We start from the raw sequence: 13,576 nt of genomic DNA, 5'->3' as shown, positions 1-13,576 counted from the left end.
CTCAGCTCTACCAAACTGTCCGCCACTCTTGACCAACTTATCTTCTTATGCTTTAGTGCTTGACATCAGTTGACTTATTTCACTAGAAGCTGGATCATATGCGCAATAATAATAATAAATTCATGTTTATGCTTCTACCTCTCTCTGTGAAATCTCTCTCTCACATCCATGCGCAAATGCCCACAAGCATGAATTTATATATGATATCAAGAGCATTAGTAAGAACTAGTAGTATAGTGGGGATTATGGTTCTTGTAGTTGCTCTATTTGGCGAATCTTATAGTGCCCAAGAAACAGAAAACAAACACTGCTCCCCTTCTTCTTGCGGAAACATTCGTAACATCAGCTACCCTTTTCACTTGAAAGGCCATCGTCGTAGCTGCGGTGACGGTCACCACCAACTCTCTTGTGACAACAATAGCACCACTGTCTACTTATATGGAATTAAATTCTATGTACAACACATCTCTTACGAAAATCAAATCATTAGATTGGTTGATGCTCATCTAGACAAGGATCAGTGCTCTGTTCCTATCAATTTCTTTTCGTCCCTTTACCTTGACAGATCTTATTACGATTATAATTCTAATGTATATTATATGTATTTTGTTAGTTGTCCGAGCCCAGTGAATTCTTCAAACTACGTAGATTTCTCTTCCTGCTCCGAGACCAAAACAAACTCATCATCATATGTTGTACTTAATGTTGCTGATCCATTGGAAGTCCAAGACTCCTGCACCATCCAATTTGGGTATCCGTCCCCGTTCATTAAAGTCCATCGGAACCTCAATATTTCTAATGTTCATCAGATGTTGCTTGGAGGATTTGAGATTCGGTTTTCGCCCGGTTCTTACAGACAAACAATTTGGGACAGGTATGTACTGTGGATGTACACACAATCACACACAAAACAAATTGTGTTCTTATGTCTTACAATGATACTAATTTCAGATCGGTTGAATGCAGGTTATATTTATACTTTGCATACAGTCATGGAAGTACGGTTATAGTCATTCCACCAGATTCTTTTCTTTAATTAATTTTAATTTTCTCTATTCTTCATTTTCATCTTGTGCCTTTTTTATTTTTTTTATTTTATTTTATCAGAATATACAAAAAAGATCAATAACACCGTAGGTGAGTTGAAATATTTGCGTTTCGACATTAAAGGCAAATATTGTTCTTTGTCAATTAATTAAACAATGTACTAATACCAATACTCTGTTTCTCTATTTCAGAAATATACATCATAGTAAGGATGTCAATGGGGTTATGCTTGATTATATTGCTGGCATGTAGATTCCGACGAAGAAACTTGTCTATTGATGAAACCATTGAAAATTTTCTTCAGAGTCAAAACAACTTCATGCCAGTTAGGTACTCGTATTCGGATATAAAGCAAATGACCAAAAGTTTTAGGGATAAGTTGGGTCAAGGAGGATATGGCTCGGTGTTCAAAGGCAAGCTCCGAAGTGGTGATCTTGTAGCAGTAAAAGTATTGGTAGTGGCAAAAGGTAAAGGGCAAGATTTCATTAGTGAAGTCGCCACAATCGGAAGGATTCATCATGTAAATGTGGTGCGAATGATTGGATTTTGTGCAGAGGGGTCTAAAAGAGCCCTCGTATACGACTTCATGCCTAATGGATCTCTTGATAAGTTCATTTTCTCGCGAGGAGAAAAGATTCTACCATTCATCAGTTGGGAGAGAATGTACGAGATTGCGGTTGGAGTGGCTCGAGGGATTGAGTACTTGCATCGAGGCTGTGCCATGCAAATTCTACATTTTGATATCAAGCCTCACAATATTCTTCTCGACCAAGGCTTTGTCCCAAAACTTTCAGACTTTGGCCTTGCAAAATTGTACCCCACGGATGACAGTATCGTCTCTCACTGCAGCAAGGGGAACACTTGGATATATTGCTCCGGAGTTGTTTTATAAGAACATTGGAGGCGTTTCATATAAGGCCGATGTTTATAGCTTTGGTATGCTGTTGATGGAAATGGTGGGGAAAAGGAAAAATGTGAATGCACACGCAGAGCACTCGAGCCAAATATATTTCCCATCTTGGATTTATGACCATATCAATCAAGGAGAGGACTTGCAGTTGGGAGATATCACCGGACAAGAAAAAATTTGTGAGAGGAAGATGATCATAACTGCATTGTGGTGCATCCAACTGAAGCCCGTGGATCGTCCCTCCATGAGCGAAGTCCTGCAGATGCTAGAAGGGGAGGAGCTGCCGCAAATGCCTCCCAAGCCTTTCCTTTATCCCAGTGAGACGTCAATGGAGGATCAAGCAAACAACAACCCGGTAGTGGCAACAACTATTTCCCATGCTGAGATGAGCATAACCATTGAAGAGATGATAAGGTAGTAGTGTGTAAATTTATCAAGTTGCCAACTCTGTTCATGTAGTTCTGATTTCTGTAGACTGGAAGATGTGTATGAAAGATCTATGCACCTCTTTACAACTATAATGAATCACTTTCGTGTTCTTCTGAATTATTATTTTTAGTTTTAATTTAGTTTAGTTACATATCAAATCCAAAAAAAAAAGGACCACCAGCATGTCCTTGTAATAATTTACTTATATATCAGTTACCTTTCTTTCATGCTTCTTATTACGTATGTATTAATTCATGAAGTAAATCGAAACTGAGAAAAATTTACCCCACAGACGCGTGATTTTCGTATTAATTCTTCAAGTTTTATCGAACTTCCTGCAAAAAGGACAGGTATACTCTTGGCAATGTACTTAATGAGGTCTGGTGGAGATATCTAAACTATTAAGAAAGCAAATTCATGGCCGGACATCAGTCAATTATGCGTTCTCTTGCTTTTCTTCCAAGATCTGTTACAAACGAACCTTTCCAACGAGCATGCCAATTTCATATCAAACTCGAGCTCAACTTCAGTGTGAGATAAAAAAACTGACGAATAGAAGAATTGATCATAAATCAAATGAGGCTAAATAAATGAGACAAGTTTGAAAGTCTTGACTAGTTTTTTCATGATCATTTCTGCAAGTCTGACCAACCGAGTTATGAATTGTCAAGGTTTGATTCATCAAATTATGAGCTTGAAATTGTTGTTCAAGCTTGAATTTTAACTTGGAAAATGAATATGAACTGAGCCTTAATAACATGAAACTCGAGATGTTTGAACCATTTGTTTCTTCGCAATCCTGTGTATTATATGACTAATGCATACCTATTAAGATTAACAGAAAAATTCTATGAAATAGTTGTAAGATCATACTCTCACCATTAAAGTTGTAATTTGACACCATAATTAAGATTTTTCTTCTAATAGCTTTACAATATTACATATTGAAAGCAATGGAAACTTATACAAGCTAGAAAAACAATAAAAAATCTCATTCAAGATCCCTTAGATTGTTGTAAGATTACAGTACATTGATGAGAAAAACACGTTGCCTAACTAGCATTAGACATTATCAATTGTGCTCTAAATTACATTCTGAAATAACTGCCAACTCTCTATTGAAGGCTCTGATTGAACTCGTGTTCGTCTCTGTTGCAGAAGCAAAAGGATTTGGTGGCATGGTTAGGTTGTTCCCTTCTTTTTCAAGCATTTGAACCACAAATTTCATGGAAGGCCGATCCACAGGGTACTACTGAATGCACCAGAGCCCAACAATAGCTAGTTTCTCTGCTATCTTAGCATGCTCCTCTTTCTCAATGCTGATCATACTGATCTCTTCTCTTTGATGTAAACGGTTATAAATCCATTCTGGGAAGTATGTTTGGCTAGTGTTCTCTACTTCAACATCATTATTTTTCCTCCCACCGACCATTTCAAGCAACAACATTCCAAAGCTATAGACATCTGATTTATATGACACATTCCCAAAATTCCTAGAAAAGACTTCAGGGGCAATATAACCCATAGTCCCTCTTGCTGCAGTCATAGAGACTGCACTTTGTTCCTTGGAACACAACTTTGCTAGGCCAAAGTCAGAGACCTTTGGATTGAAATTGTGGTCCAACAATATATTATGAGGTTTAATATCAAAATGAAGGATTCTTTGATCACACCCTTGATGAAGATATTCAATTCCTTTGGCTATGCCCACAGCAATATCTTGCAGCTTCTCCCAACCGAGGAAATGGTTCTCGTGATCTTCTGAAAAGATGAACTTTTCTAAAGAATCATTTGCCAAAAACTCATAAACAAGAGCTCGTCTAGGTCCATCAGCACAGAAGCCGACCAAGCGAACCACATTCACGTGGTGGATTCTGCCAATTGTTCCGACTTCATTGATGAACTCTTCTCCATCTTCTTTTGAATGGTTGAGGACCTTAACAGCTACAAAAATCTCATTCGAAAGCTTTCCTTTGAACACGGTCCCATAACCCCCTTCCCCCAGTTTGTACTTGAAGTGATGTGTGATCTTTTGTATATCAGCATAAGAGTATCTTGAGGGCTTCAGTGCTCTGTAGTCCTCCAAAAAGTTTTCAATCTTCACTTGATCCTCTTTCAACATTCTGTTTGAGCTATAGACGTGATAGAGCACAACAACTACCAAAATTAAGAGAACTGGGATCACAATAGCTGCATAAAAACAAATCAAGTCAACCACAACAACAACAACAACAACAACAAAATAAAATAAATAAATAAATTCTAGTCACAGATAGATAATAAAGGAAAAGTGATCAACAGACAAACTTTACCTGTTAACGTTACAACTAGTTTTTTTGGTAAACCTGTAAAATAGGACCAAATTATTAGATTGCCATACTAAAGAAAAAAGAGAAACAAATTTAGACCACCAAAGACGATAGGCAGTTTGAAGTCGACGATGAGTCAGTTGGTCTAATGGCATTATGTTATAGAAAGCATGTATACCTAGCATATGTTATACAAATATCATGAGATGGACATAGTACCTTTTGTTATTTTAGGTATGTCGAAACATTCAACTTCACGTCCAGTGGTATCATTCTTTAACCCACACGTTTTGCCTTCTACTTCGCATGTCAAGCAATTTGGTTTCGACCAGTGCAACAGAAGGTTAAGAAGATCATGACTGGTGTAAAATACATCAATAGAAAGTGTTATGTTACCAATCTTTGTGCAAGAAGCCAGGTAACTAGCTGAGACGGTACCCACAGCATAAATTTGGTATCCGGGAACAGTACTAAGGCAAGGGATGAAGAGCAGGTCAAAGAAACGTCTATGTGGAGCTGAACAATTGTACAGAGCAAACACATAAAGATCCCCTATATCCAAGTCAAATGTGGAGGCAGATAAATTGAGGTTTATAAGCTGTCTTGGAAGGCAGCCTTCCCCGTCATACAGGTGAATCGTTTGAGACTTGTAATCAATCTTCTTGACTAGCAGGTTTACCGAATTTGGTAACCGGAGCACGGTTTGATTTCTCTCGTTGCACATCAGCTCAAACCCGGGATAGCCACAGTGTCCCGGCTTGTTGTGGTGTTTAAGCCGGAAGGGGAAACGGATGGCCGGGCCATGCTTCTTGCACCTGGAAATCTTACATTCATCTTGGCCTTCTAGCCGCACAAGCAACATCAGAAACAAGAAGTAGTGCAAGGGAAACATGGCCATTTCGGAGTGTACTCAAGCAGCTAATCTCTCCAAATATGAAACCAATCGTTTTGTTAGGTAAATGTCAAGACATTGTCAACACATTTTTAGCTACCAATTGTTGAAAAAAAAATTGTTTGGGGGTCATAGTGTTAATGATTATGACATGAGAGAGAGGGCGGTTTTAACTTTAGGATCTAAATATTGAAATGGAAGATCTAAATATTGATGGAATTTTAACTTCGAGCGAGAGCAACAAGAAAGAGATTCTTAGATTTCAGTTCAAGTGTAAGATACTATGCAAAAGTTTTAACTACTCAATTATACTCTTTGTTCAATTCTTGAGCCACTGGGCTTGTCCAAGTGTGCGAGCGTACACGTGTGTGTATGTATATCTATATGTGCGCCATTAACAACGTAAAGACTTATAAATAATTAGCAATATGTGGATTAAAGATTACAGGCAGTACACTGGCATGATTAGAATTAATTGGTTTAATACACGTGTCTGTGCGCTTGGACATGCCCAACTGTCCAATAATTGAACAAAAATAATTGCTATGACTTGAGGTTCATTTTTTGGCCTCAAACAAAAAAAATTAAAAAAAAAAAAAAAAAAAAAAGAACTTGAGAAATAAACTAACCCGGTTTGGTATATATTTATGTTTATAATTTATTATTTATATAAATAGATTTTGAAAAAAGAAAAAAAACATGCTTGTTAATATTATTTTTGTTTATATATAAATTCACTTATATAATTACTATTTGCACAGGCCAATTTTATAAAATTATTATTATTATTATTATTTCATAAAAAAAACAAAGAGTTCAGAAGCAAAACAAACATCATTCTGTATGTGCCTTTAGATAATCAAGAGGGCCACATTCCACTAATGATCAATAATTTCTTGATGAGCACACATTTGCTAAGGTTGTGAGCAACCTAGTTAGAGGATCATTCGATACTTCAAAGATACTTTTATTATTTGTTTAAAATTGATGCTGAATTTTTTAAAAACAGTTTAAGGTTAAAAACACATGTTTTTCTGTTTATTATGTAAAAATGTGTATATCGATAAATAAAAGCTAAAAAATAATCATTCATTATGTTTAAGTTTAAATACTAAACAATAAGCAAAAACGATTACTGAACAGGACTAATTTACATTATAATTGAAGCACGCCATTATTACAATTTATGAAAATCTAGGAACTAAGAAAATTAAAAAATAATAATAATAATAATAAGTCGAGGGAGAATTAGGGCAAACCGGACAAACATTGAGCCGGAATTCAGCATATCCTTGGGCTGGTGGTATCCATCAAGGGAATGGGCAGGAAAGCAAAATCCTTGGGCCTGTACTCAAATAAGCAAATTAATTGGGCACATGGTGTTATCGGGTTTGGGCCGTGGTCTCACAACTAGGACTGTGATCAGATAATTATATTCGGCCTCAATTTCAAACTTGATCTCGAGCTCTAATACTATTTGATTGATGAACCTGAGCACAGAAAATTAAAAGTGGAGCTTAGGTATAATTCTAAATACAGAAGTACTCTTGACTTGCTTCATTTTTATGAGCAAAAATCATCAACAATCAGGTTATGATTAAGAGGTAAGTTATTTAATGTTTATTTCATGAACATGTTTCTTAACTATTTAACTATTTAACTATTTGTCTATAAGATAGAACTTTGCTTTTAATATATGTATGTATAAACAATATTAAACTTTGTAATGTAGAAACAAAATTAAATCAAAAAGATATTTGATTAAGGCTCCATTTGTTTGAGCGTCAAATGATTTTCAAAATATATTTTTGTTTTTTTAGTATTTGGTTGTCGTAAAATATTTACGAAAAAAAAAAAATTAAATTTAACATAAATAATTTATTCATTAATTTTTGACAAACTATTTTATATGCCCTACTCGATGAACTTGACTTCAACTTCAACTTCAACTTCAACTTCAACCTAGATTTTTGTCAAATACTGAAAAATAAAAATATATATATTTTACCTATAAAAAAAATATTGATTTCTAAGCAATAAAGTACGGAGAGACATGGTTTCAGTCAAATTTTTTTACTTTTGGAATGTTGCTTGAAATGGCGGGAGGAACGATGTCTATCAAAGTTAGGACCTAGGAGTTCAACTTTTGTTTATTAGGATTTTAAGAGCCTGAAATAAAGATTACGAAAAAGGGGGAGAAAAAATTATAAGAAAAATTTACGGTTGTGGAATTGTGATGCATTCAATTGTAACAGTAAATTGTTCTGCGTCGGTCCTATAATACTTGGGAGTATTAAATTAGGGCCTTGAATTTGAATTTGAAAAAATGAAATGTTAATTTGGTACTCTCAAATATAAAAAGACGGTACTTTAAGTCTTTCTTAGTGAGGATCTATAATATATGATCTAATGAAAAGAAACACGTCCTCTTTATTTGAAAGATCAAAAAAATAAAATAAATCACATCCTATTCGAATAAGATCAAATAAACTTAGTGTTATGGATATTTTAATAAAAATATAAATAGTAATTAATATAATTTATTATATTTATAATAATAATTATTATTATATGAGTTACATGATATTTATATTTATTATATGATTTAAATAATATATATTGGTATATTATTTCAATCATTATGTCTACCATTATTATGTTACCTTAAGCGCTACATCTTTATTCTCTCTATATATACTTAAATATCATAGGGGAGCTGAGACGGATGATAATTTATCAGAACAAGTTAGACTTTCGTGTATAAGGCCGTGAGCCTATTTACTTGAGAGTAATTTTTACATATTAGTTTACGAGCAACTAGACATATATAGACTTGGACCTAGTCTTTCTGTGGTCGTGCACATGGATAAAACGCCACTGTGAGCTGATTGGGTTGTATCATGAAGTTGACTAGTTTCACCAATACCTGCATGAAGGGGAGGACTATCAACTTTAGGTCAATATATTTACACATGCCTCAACAATCAGGCCAACTCTTTCTTACCTATTTTAATATTGTTTTCATTTCATAATTTCTATTATTATATTAATTTTCTATTGCAGAATTATTATATTATTAAATCCTTATTCATCTTTATATCCATGTTGTTCATATAATGTACTATTCAGTTTAATAAAAGCATGTTATTTCAATTTTCTATTAATGTTATTGTTCCTTATTTTAATTCATTACTTTATGAATAAAGTTGATGTATTGTTATTTATATTATTTATAAATTATATGGAATTTTCACAACACTTAGTACATAAATAACGTCCTAAATTTTAATCTTAATCTTCTTCAATTTCAAATTTAAGACACCTATCAAACATAACATAATAGAGTATTAATTATAATTGACTTGACTAATATGTGGTTGGTTGCTGTCAATGGATGAATCCATTTCAGTTCTTTCCCTTCTCCTTCCTCCACCTGCTAGGCCGACTTTTAATTAAGTCGTCTCCCATTCTGCACGAAAGAAATGCCTTCTACTTTGAGAGGACTTTAAATTATAACCATTGATTATGTATCCGCACAATAAAATAGAAAAAAATACTCATACTTATTAATGTTGACTAACTTTTAAGTCTTCCTTTTTTTGTTTGCATGACTTTGATTTTCTTGAAAATTGTGAAACTCTCTTGGTAAAAAAAAACAGAATGGTACAGCTGAAAACAAAGACATGTAAGAAATCTTTTAGTTTTAATTTATCTTCTTTTGCTTGACTTTGATTTTTCAAAGGACTTGGAGTCAGAATAACCTAGTTGTAATGTTTGTAATTTTATTTTATTTTATTTTATTTTTTATTTTTTTTATTTTTTTTATTTTTTAATTGTGGTGTAGAAAAAGAAAAAGGAAAATTTTATTTAAAAAGGTGGTGGGACCCACCACTAGCATATATGTGTAGGTTAGAGACCTATTTGGTCTCATTCTTCCTCTCTCTCTCTTAGCTCACTCTTACCCCTCTCATTCTCCATTTTTTTTCTTTTTCTTTTTACAAAATTTTAATCATAGATTTCTCCCTCAATTTTTAGAGTTTTTACGTGCCGTTTGCGGCAAATTAGAGATCACAGCGAGATCTTCGATTTGATCGGAGCAAAGGTGGTTTTGGTGCAACCTAAGAATTTCGAATTCTAGGGTTTGGATTCGGCAATTCTTGAGGTAAGGGTTTCTAATCCACACTTTTCTTTGACTTTTATGAGTTTTCTTATAAAAGTTGTTAAGTTGTTTATTAAATTATGAGTATTGTTTGTGGTTATGGACATTTTATGTATAATGAGCATGACAAGGTGTTTGTTGTGTTGAAAATGATAGAAATTACTTGTATTGGTTATTGATTTTGATTATATGCACTTGAATACTTGAACGTCTAGTACTATGTTGCCCAAATTGTTAAATAAGAGTTTGTTAATTTAATTTTCCCAAAAGTATGTAAATGAGATATAGATGAATTGTATGTAATTGTGTAATAGCATGCTTATGTGAAATAGATTATGCTTTGTATGCTTGATATGCTAAAACAATGTTGAAGGGAAGCATGAATTACCTATTTTAGAGATTTAATTTGTAAAGCATATGTGAAATTCTGCGGTTGAATTCATGATTAGGAGTATGAAGCATTCATGCATCCATTGGGAAAGGAAAAATAGGAAAAATGCTTTGAAAGCAAATATAATGATTTTGGGAAAATGATTTTGAAAAGTGTAGCGACAACCCGGACGCCTAGGAGGCGCCTAGTGGTCCGTGGTGTTAGTGTGATCTAGAGGGGTTTAGAGAGAGACTCTAGTGTGGTTGAGCTACCCAGTCGACGCTATGGAGGTGCCATATGGTCGGGGAAGACTAGCCAACCCCTCCTTTATGATGCCTTAGAGGTGCCTTGGGTCGGATTACACTAACGGTTTGAAAGTTGAAACGGAAATGTTTCGGAAACGAGGAACGACATGAGCATGGCATTGCACTTTATTGGCATACATGATGTATTTGTGACTTGGTTGACATTTGTGTTTATATTAGATGTTATGGTTATGATTTACATCCCCGGTATAGTATGATCCCGTTCTCTTATTTTCTATTTTATACGTGGATTCACAGGGTCATAAGAGGTGTGTCTTAGACACTTCCTACTGAGCTTATGCTCAACCTTTTATTATTAACATTTTTCAGGACACGGAAAGGGAAGTGGCAGATGACGCTCCTACACAAGGTTCGATGGGTTAGTAAACCATTTTTGATATACTTTGTAGCTATGATCTCATTTTATTACTATTATTTATTTATTTATTAATATTTAGTATTATTATTATCTTCTAAACCCTGGGATGACACGTATATTATGTATTGACATAGGAAAGGACGGTAATACCCTTAGTTGACCTTGGGGTTTGGGTAAGGACTCGGTTAGCGATTCGGAACCTCAAGTTCGGGTCGTTACAAAATTGGTATCAGAGCAATGGTTCGAATACCATTACTATGACGGGTAGAGGTCTACCTAGGGTTGTGTGGGAAGTCATTTGTATAAGTTATATGGCTATTTGCTAAAGTGTTTTGTTAATTGAGAAGCATGCTTAACTGTCTACTTGTTTACATGTTTATGTGCTTACAGTTTTGAAAGATATGCTTCCTTACTATGTGTTTGCACGTTTATATGCTTATATGTTAAATTTTATCTTACATGGCCGTGTACGAGGAATAGTTAGATGATTTAACCATGTAAATGAAATGTGAAAAAAAAAAAAAAGAAAAAAAAAGAGAGGAAAGCATATTGATTATGTATAAGAAGTATGGTGACGAAAAGTGGTAGGCACGGCACGTGCAGTTCTAATTTAAATGCTAATGTGACAAGTAATAAGCATGGTATATGCAAACATGTTTTGTGTAGCATTGTGGGTTTCATTCATTTTGTGTATGTATATGTCTATATTCTTATGTAGTTATATGGTTAAGCATTAGGATGGTTGCTAATACGGTGGGGTACTTGTCACGGCATTGAGGGTTGTGTAAGTTTTGACTTGAGTAGGTGAGGAGCCCGGTTGCTCTAGAGTTGTTTGGGTACCGGTTCTTGTCGAACTAATGGCGTGGGCTTATAGCTCGTGGATTGAACTATTTGGTGTGTAGTCATCCTGATCTTCTTAGTTGCATTTTGTGCGGTGCTTAGAGCATGACTTTAGGGCGGGTTCATATTTCATGGCATGATGCCCTTGTTGTGTGTGAGTATCATGCATTGATGTATGGGTTCTAGTGACCATGGAGGTCAAGTGTGCGAGTGAGGGTTCCAGTATGACCTTAGGAGGTCAGTGTTTGTTACTTAGATCACGGTTTGGTGTGGAGGTTCTTTTTGAACCGGTCGTAGTAGGTGTGACGGAGGTTATTTGAGTCACGAATGTAGTCTATGGGATGTGGTCGTCCCGTGGTGACCAACATTTGAAAATGCACCAAGAGTGTAAGTGTGCAATGTGACCAAGTTTTAAATTTATAAATGCCATTACTACCTCTAACTAAAAATATAGCTAGGGTGAGTAGAGATCGTCCCAAGGGATTATGGGCATGCTTGCAATGGAAATAATGTATAGGGTTAGTAGGTCAAGTGATCAAAAGATGGTTTGTTTGGTTGATTAAACTACAATGCAAATGGAATTAAAGTAAACAAAACACAATGATTTATAAGGTAGAGAAAAAGATATATAAAGGAGAGGACTTGGGGTACTAGAGCTCACCACTAAGCTTGACTTCACTAGACGCTAACAATTGTATATCAATGGGGAAATTAAATTGTAACTTGTGTGTGTGTGTGTGACATTAATTGAAACTAGGCATGGATGGCAAATAAGTATAAATTATCTAGCCAATTAATATGGAAAGCACAACCTATCAAATGAGACCAAAATCCATTCAATGAAACCACAATTTATGCACACACAACTATCTAGAAACATACACCCTTTGCATTCATAAGTATGGAACACCAAGAACAAGAATAGATTGTCCACCTATCTATGAATCTGAAGCAACTACACTACATCTACACTAAAGACATGGAAATTAAACTAAGAAAGCTAAAGGTGTGGCACAATCCATCAAGAAACAAGTGTGAACCATCAAATAAATTACAAGTGTGTTCAATTAAGCACTATGTTTTGACCATCTCTAGATTAACTTCATCTAAACACATAGACATGCATAAACTCCACTAAATCTAGAGAAAAGCACATGAATCATCCATTCTAGCATACACAGACATATAGTTAGAAGTAGATACTCCATACACATCAAGTACAAACTACAAGATATATATATAAATCCAAGGTCAAAACATTTGTTACAAATGAATCTCCAAAAATATACAAAGCACTAAGTCTAGGAAGCAAACTTAGGGGCTACTCTAGCCCCAAGTAGATGTCTAGCCACTCATTGAAGTAGTTATACAACCCTCAAGGGCTATCTTTATGATAGGAATGACCTCCTTCTTGATGGAAACCCTAGAAGAATGGAAGAACTCTCAAAGATGTGTGAAAAGCTCTCTAGTCTCTAGCCTCCTCTCCAAGATATGAGATATTATGAATTATACAAGTTATGATGAAGGTTGCTCTAAAAATGGATCTAAATCTTTATGTAGGTAGGTCAAGTGTCACACCCAATGGTTTAGATTTGTGCACCAACATCCCTCTAATGATTGCACCATGAGCCAACTTTTAATGAGCTGGAATTTGTTTTATTTCGGACTTGAGGAAGTTCGATCGATCGAACTGTGCTGAGATCGATCGAACATAGGTGAGATCAATCGAATACTGCAGAGATCGATCATCTTTGGCGGCGCCTTTTTGAATAAAGACAAATCTCTGAGATATTTTTGAGATATTTTGGGAAAGAGACAAGAGTGGTAGGTGGGGTGGTAGGTGTGGATAAGATAGAATCATTTCGATCGATCGGGGAAATGTTGGATCGATCGAACTTGGTGGATTCTTTTGGATAAGGACAATTTCTTGGATTCA

General features: G+C 35.0%; 1 protein-coding gene and 1 pseudogene across 1 annotated transcript; one reads left to right on the top strand and one right to left on the bottom strand.

The window, feature by feature from the left end:
- The first annotated feature begins 357 nt into the window (after positions 1-357).
- On the top strand, positions 358-2,613 carry LOC132271635 (rust resistance kinase Lr10-like; annotated as a pseudogene).
- Positions 2,614-3,354: 741 nt separating this feature from the next.
- On the bottom strand, positions 3,355-5,612 carry LOC132271634 (rust resistance kinase Lr10-like). The gene is made up of 3 exons (XM_059773083.1): positions 4,915-5,612; positions 4,699-4,731; positions 3,355-4,576 (listed from the first exon to the last, which is right to left on the bottom strand). The coding sequence occupies exons 1-3, from the start codon at positions 5,591-5,593 to the stop codon at positions 3,636-3,638; spliced, it is 1,653 nt and encodes a 550-aa protein (XP_059629066.1). The 5' UTR covers positions 5,594-5,612; the 3' UTR covers positions 3,355-3,635.
- Between the last annotated feature and the right edge of the window lie 7,964 nt (positions 5,613-13,576).

This window comes from Cornus florida, unplaced genomic scaffold (assembly GCF_030987335.1).
Source record: "Cornus florida cultivar Cherokee Brave unplaced genomic scaffold, ASM3098733v1 CherokeeBrave_3.0.0_Hap2_Chr08, whole genome shotgun sequence".
Taxonomy (NCBI): domain Eukaryota; kingdom Viridiplantae; phylum Streptophyta; class Magnoliopsida; order Cornales; family Cornaceae; genus Cornus; species Cornus florida.
Note: the sequence above shows the minus strand (reverse complement) of the source record. Positions and strands in the feature narration are given on the sequence as shown.